The following is a 7,219-nucleotide window of genomic DNA, read 5'->3' on the forward strand; positions in this document are numbered from 1 at the left end:
TGTACTAAAACAACCTATAGCTGACCTTTCTAAAAACAAATGAATAATGAGCAGACATGCTTTGAAACTGGTTAAGAAAACATTTAAAAACTAGCTACAACCTACAGAAAAATGTGAAGTAAATATTTTTAGAGCCAACTCCAAAATGCAAACCTTGAAAATGAGCTGTTAACATATTCATGTCTAGTATGTGTGTGTGTGTGTGTAATGGTGACTGCACTTTATGTCTTGTATGTGTTAGTGTTAGTTCGGGGAACTATTATGTCTCTGGAATGAGTGTTTTATCATACAGGTGGGTTAAATTAAATGACAAACTTTAAAATGAATATGTGAATATGATGAAAAAATGATACAGAACATTTGGACGAGCTTTAAGTGCAATAAACAGATACACAAGAATGAAATATAGAATAAAAACAAAATTACAGTTTACTTTAATAATAATGGTTATTGACCATTTTATTCAAAGTGAAAGCATTACAACTCAAAAGCAGTTTCACAGACACTCAATATCAGAATAACAGTCATGAACACATCAGAGGTTTGGTGTCCCAGATCACCCTAATTCACATCGTGAGAAACTGGATGTTGTGAGTTTATTATAGCAATGAAAAAATAATGACAATTTTACATTTTCCTTTTAACAAATTCATATGAAGATCAGATGGCAGTTTTTTAAAAGACAGAAACCTCAATCAGAAATTATACATTCACAATAAGAATGATTCACTAAAATAATAGAAGCAAAAAAAAAAAAAAAAAAAAAAAAAACAAGACTGGATAACCTAACAGTTATATGTACCAAATAAAATTTAGTAAATTGCACTCATATATTACTGAAAGTTATGTGGAAACGATGACTGAAATAGAACTCAAACTGAATGAGTTATAGACAATTTCTAGTTCCCAGCATAATTGGATAATAATTTGAGAATTAAGCGATTATTAAGTGATGATTTAGCATTAGTGATGAACACCTTAACACCAGATTAATGCTGCAATTAATGGGTACGTACTAGCATAGTACAACACGTATCCATGGCTCCCAGCATGCATAGCGGCATGAATAAATAATACAGGTGACTTGTCTATTTTCTTTTATTCTTTCTATTTGCGCTTATGGATGCTGTTTTTGCAATGAATTTAGTAGCTTGTTTTGTGATGTTCAGAGGTTTATCTGAATATTTGGTTAATTGTCACCATTGTCGAGGTTCATATGTTGATTCTTGATATCTATGTGAGTCAGCATGCTACCACAAAGGTTTTTAAAATCTGATTGGCCAGCAATGGATTTTATAGTAAAATCACAATTCTATTATTATAAATGATACAAAACTAATAAAACATCACCTGTTTAATCAGAAATTAGGCTCTAGAAATGATAAGTGAATCAAGTCACTAAATTATGTTTTTCATCATCAATGCACAACCATCAAAACCTGATCATATTTTCTGTTGACATTTGTGCCATAACAAACATGTTTTATTAACACAGTCACAGCAACCAGATGTAATAAACTGATGTTATAAAGTCAAGGGTTTAACCCCCAACTAAAGCACTGATCACACTGATCACCATCGTGGTGACTTCAAATGAAACTCGATAAATCATCAACATCTAAACCTTTATTCTCAATAACTTCTGTAGTCGCATGACATAAATAAAGTAAATCTGGTTAGTAATAAGTGAAGCTGGTAATGCTGTTTATGGAGTTGTTTAATCCTCCTCTGCTGAGATCTTCACAGATTTAATGTCTTCTTTTATCTTAAGTTGATTTAATCAGTCTGTGGCTGAAAGTCAGTTGTAGTTCTTGTGTTTCTCTTTCCTTCATCTATTCTGCTTGTTACCAGCAGGTGTTCATCACTAATGCTCAATCATCACTTAATTAGTCACTTAATTAATCACTTAACTTCTTGATTGCAATGTATATTATCAATTCATCACTTAACTTCTTGATTGCAATGTATATTATGTACATTTTATTCTAAAATTAAATGAATTGAGATAATCTGTGTCCTCAAATGTTATGAGTTAGTTAGACTTTGTGTGTGATTTTGTGAGCTAACAGTAACTGCAAGTGCTCTGAGTTCATTTAAAGTTTGTAATTTCACTGTTTTTACTCAATAGTGAAGTAAGGTATTTGAATGCAGTGTAAAGTTTAATTGTGTATTAAGAAAAATGTCCTTGTTTTAGTGGACTCGATTAAAATAAATTCAGACTATGTATAACTTAATTGAATTGAGGTAATCGGTGTCCTCAAATGATTGAGATAGCTTAACTTGTTTGGTTTTACAGTGATATATTTTCACAAATCCTTTTCCTCTTATCAGAGCATTTGAGATCATTCCAGTTGTTCACAGGGTCTTTTGTAGGCATCATTTCAATACAGTCCTCATTTTGTCCTTCGTTATTCGGCTCATTTTTGTACCAAAACCTGAATAAAATGTGTCAGATTTTCAGTTATTCAGGACCCCAGATTCTTCAATTAAAGTTTTTCAGCAAACAAATAATGAGGAGCTTAACAAGCTATTCATCATAAAGAAGCCAAAAATATTCACAGCACCAGATTAGCAGAGCAGGAATTCAGGGGTGCGTTTACCAAAGCCAACTATGGTCGCAAGTTCCATCGTTACCAATAGAGTTCAATGGAAATTGCGATCATAGTTGGCCAACGATGCTTTTGGGAAACACACCCCAGATTAGCACAGCAGTGCAGAAAAGTAAAAGAGAGAAGAATTTATCCATGCAATTTATTTATGAGAAGTATTTTTTTTTATTGTGGTTGTTGTCGTGATTGTGTAATATTTGAAGGTTGACATTATCTCATTTTTATAAAAAGGACTTAACAAATGAATCCGAAGTGTTTCTCTGTGAGTGTTTTATCTCTTACCCTTGATTCAGTGTTGAATTATCCACCCATTTCATGATCCCCTCAGTCTCAGTGTCAGACAAACCAATCCACACTCTCTCCTTGAATGAAGATATGAGTCTCTGCATGTGAATATAAAACAGGAATAAGTGTGATTCCTCTCATTAACTAACAATCACTCATTCAATCTCACCTGCTTCTCTTCAGTGTTGATAATGACCAGATCAGCTCCTCGATCTCTGCAGTACTGCCTGCTCTCAGACCAGCTCTTCAACTCACTGGATATGAAGAAAAAACTGCCATTTCCTTTCAATAAGCACAAACACTTTGCTCATTATTCGTGTTGTAAAGTGCAAATAAACATATAAATCCATTTGTACTAACCTCGTTTAGAGAACTTCTCGTTTAGTTCAGTCTCTAACTCCAGTTTCTTCCGATTCAAAGCATCAACACTTCTCTGTAACTGGCTTTTCTCAGCGCTGAGATCATTGACTCTGGTCTCCAGTTCCAGTTTCCTCTGACTCAAACAGTTGAAGTTGTTCTTCAGTTGGTCTTTTTCAGTCATTAGATCAGTGTTCTTGTCCTGTAAGCTGATGATAGTGTGATTGAACTTTTCAACTGTGTTCTTGTAACTCTTTAACAGGTCTCTCTCTGCTTTGATGGTGATGTACAGTGTGATGAAGACCAGCAGAAGAACACAAATGAGCCCGAGACACACTGTCTTCAACACCAAACACCTGCGTCCTCCTGACAAACAGAGACACAACACACACATATCAGTTAATACCTTTCATATTATTAAAAACAAGGATTAAAATCAACCTTTTAATCTTTGTCTTTAGATAATGTGCTTTTATAGGTTTTTTTTTTTTTTTTACTGTGCGTTCACACCGCTGCTGGCGAGAGCGTCATAGTGGCCGGAAATCATTCATTTTCGATGCGAGTCGGCAGCGAGCTCCAGCGAGGTTGGCGCAGCGCTTCTTGGACAGCGAGAGCGGTGAGAAGAGTTGAAGTCAGGTCAACTTTATGGTAATGAGCTATGACACGGTTCGGCGGCAACCAATCGGAATGTAGAAGTTCTCTGCTTGAGAGGATTCCAGAGAACGCAGTCAAGCAATTTGATCTACGTCAGAGCGCCAGAGCGTCCCCGCATCTTTCTACGGCGTCGATGGCAGGGCGGCGAGTGGTGTGAACGCACAGTTACAAGACAAACATTGCTTTATAGTAAAATATCTAAAGATGAACATATTGGAAAAAAAACTTGTGTATAAGTGTTAATACATTAAATATAAAATGGCAGTTTCAAAACACTGCTTCATGAAGCTTTGAAACCTTTACGAATTGTTTGTTCCGGATCAGTGGTTCGGAGGGTGTATCAAACTGCCAGAGTCACATGATTTCAGGAAACGAGGCGTCATTGCATCATAATTGTTTCGAAACACTTCAGAATTTCAATGGTTCACCGCTGGGGGCGATGATTTCTGTCAACCGATGAATTATGAGGAGTCACTAAGAACCAATGAACAAGTGTCTGTGGGTTTTACCTGATCTCTGATCAGTTTTATACATTTGTAGACGGTTTAATCAGACATTAGTATAATTAAAATGAATGATGGTAGGTATACCTACCTTATACAAAAGAAATATATTTTCTGGATATGGTTTGGAATATATGCACATATTTGAAATTGGCCCAATAAATATATTTCATACTTATATTTCATATATTTTTGTTATATTTCAGAATATATTTCAATGTATTTTCTGTACGGGTCCCCAAAAGTGTCAAAAATATATGTGGCATATATTCCAAATACATTGAAATATATTCTGAAATATAACAAAAATATATGAAATATAAGTATGAAATATATTTATTGGGCCAATTTCAAATATTTGCATATATTCCAAAACATATCCAGAAAATATATTTCAAATACAATTCTTTTGTGTATGGGTAATAGTGTCTTATTGGACTGTTAGCTGAGCCATTCATAGAACAAACAAAACTAACCCTGACAATTGATAAAATAACAATAGACATTTGATAATCTTATTAGTTGATTAGATAATTGCATTCGAAAGAGATTTTACTTTAAAAAAAAAAGTGCAATAGATTTTTAAAATGTATTTTTATGCATGCTTGGCCTGGGTTTTTGTTGCATTTACACCGTTCTGACCACTAGAGGTCACCCTGGAGACGGGTGTCGGATTGTTTCAGTGATCTACGATTCTACGAAGCCTTGATCTGCAGATATAAAAGCAGAAACATTGACATATTGTTCTAAGAAAAAAATATTTGAACTTGCATGTGACACTTCCTCAAACATTAGTGACACCATTAACAACACCATCTCTGGTGTCTTTTTATTGTCTTTATAACTTTATATTTATTTAAAAAAATATATATTTACTTTTTTTTTTTTTTGCTTGACAAAACGTAACTCAAACCAATCAATTAATCTTAACTTGGGTTTTCTGAATAACCAATGCATAGCATGTGAATAGTACAGAAGATTTTTACAATTAAGAGATTAAGTAAAGTTAACTAAAAAGTGTTAGTTAGTTAGAACAACTGTTGGATTTTACAATGTAAAAATGGAATGATTGAAAATTTTATTTACATTATTGCTCCATTACCAACTCCATCTCTACGTCAGAATAAAATTTCTACTTACTGCACATTGGAGCTTTTCCTTCATCCTGCCAGAGACTCTCTGTTTGTGGTCCAGTCCAGCCTTCAGTAACTCTGTTTACAATATACCTGCCTGATTTCATTATTTGCTCTAACTCACAGTCTTACAATACAGTAGCCTATGTGTTCACAGATGAAGTGTGTTCAAGACTGAAAACTTACAAGACTTTTGTTCTCCTTTTTGGGTGGTGTCTCTTCAAATATTCATGGCTCCTTTCCCTAAAACCAGAAAAAAATATTCTTTGGAATTTGAAATCTGTAACCAGGAAACCCCCACACAATACTATCTTCACAGCAAAATCCCCAGTGTTAAATCAACACTGCTCAGAGCCAGAGGTGTATAGTCTGGGGGCCTGTTTCAATAAGGAGGTTCAACCAAGTCTGAGTTAAAACTTGAACTCTGAGTTGACTTACCCTGAGATGGGAAACTCTGAGTTTTTGGTTTCAGAACAGCTGAAATGAGTTAGTTCAATCAACTCTGAGTTGACTGACTCTGAGTTAAGCGCGTGCACCACAACTATAAAAAGCCATTATCAATGGAGCGCAGATATTATGAGTCACCATGGCAACAGCGCCAGACAAAAAGAGGTCTGCATATTTCTCACCAGCAGAACTGGATGTGTTTCTGCAAGCATATGGACCCAGCCAGCACAGCCATGTGGGGCCCAAATGGGTTTGACCTGGGCTATCTAACTGGGACCCAGCCAGTTTTGTCCTCGGTTTCCATGTAGGCCCCACATGGGTTTGCCCAGATGAAATGAACACTGCTTAGTGTGCACAGTACAGGCTGTTAAATGTAACACTGAATCAGTGTTGGAGGTAATGAGATAATTAAGTGATTGAATAATGATAGTGCATTATTGATGAACACCTGCTGTTAACAAGCAGAATCACTGAAGGAAAGAGAAACACAAGAACTACTTCCAGCCACAGCCTTAGATGAAATCAACTGAAGATAAAATACATTACATCTCTCAAGATCTGATTAAACAACTCCACAAACAGCATTACCAGCTTCACTTATTACTAACCAGACTGACTTTATTTATGTCAGACATCTACAGAAAATAATTAAGAAGAGGTTTAGATGTTGATTACTTATTTGAAAGTAATAGTTTGATTTGATGTTACCACTGTGGCGATCAGTGTGTGCTTTAGTCAGGCTCTTGACTTTTTAACATTAGTTTTTCTCAGGCAGCTGTGTCTGTTTGTTATGGCGAGAACAGCAAGAGAAAATATAATCATCATATACTGGCTTAACTCACTGATATTATGTGTGAGGTTTATACGGGTAGTATGTTATTCATTTTATTTATTGGTGTGATTCTACAGCAAAAAAATAATAGAATTTAATCAGAACATCAAATGATTTTTAAAACCCCATTTACACATGTTGGACTACTGAAAGTTCTACTTGCACACAGACATCAAGAATCAGCATATGAATCTCAACAATGGTGACATGCTTCATGGTGCAATGCATTCTGGGAGCCATGGATAAGTTTCGTATGATGCACTCAGAATGCATTGCAGCATGCACCATGAAGCATGTCACCATTGTTGAGATTCATATGCTGATTCTTGATGTCTGTGTACAAGTAGAACTTTCAGTAGTCCAACATGTGTAAATGGGGTTTTAAAAATCATTTGATGT

At 35.1% G+C, this 7,219-nt stretch overlaps 1 protein-coding gene across 1 annotated transcript; it reads right to left on the reverse strand.

Moving 5' to 3' along the window:
* Positions 1-1,113: 1,113 nt before the first annotated feature.
* LOC311285821 (uncharacterized protein) lies at positions 1,114-5,727 on the reverse strand. The gene is made up of 5 exons (XM_084401625.1): positions 5,549-5,727; positions 3,255-3,617; positions 3,064-3,176; positions 2,892-2,992; positions 1,114-2,435 (listed from the first exon to the last, which is right to left on the reverse strand). The coding sequence occupies exons 1-5, from the start codon at positions 5,646-5,648 to the stop codon at positions 2,291-2,293; spliced, it is 822 nt and encodes a 273-aa protein (XP_084257751.1). The 5' UTR covers positions 5,649-5,727; the 3' UTR covers positions 1,114-2,290.
* Positions 5,728-7,219: the final 1,492 nt, after the last annotated feature.

The sequence above is a fragment of the Rutilus rutilus genome (genome assembly GCF_951802725.1).
Source record: "Rutilus rutilus genome assembly, chromosome: 2".
Taxonomy (NCBI): domain Eukaryota; kingdom Metazoa; phylum Chordata; class Actinopteri; order Cypriniformes; family Leuciscidae; genus Rutilus; species Rutilus rutilus.

What these genes read in the sequence shown, in the direction of transcription:
- LOC311285821 (XM_084401625.1), bottom strand. Translation starts at nt 5,648, where the DNA reads ATGAAATCAGGCAGGTATATTGTAAACAGAGTTACTGAAGGCTGGACT. An exon ending in AGGAAAAGCTCCAATGTGCA is followed by an intron (nt 3,618 to 5,548) that starts GTAAGTAGAAAT and finishes TCTGTTTGTCAG; the next exon opens with GAGGACGCAGGTGTTTGGTG. An exon ending in TCAACACTGAAGAGAAGCAG is followed by an intron (nt 2,993 to 3,063) that starts GTGAGATTGAAT and finishes ATTCACATGCAG; the next exon opens with AGACTCATATCTTCATTCAA.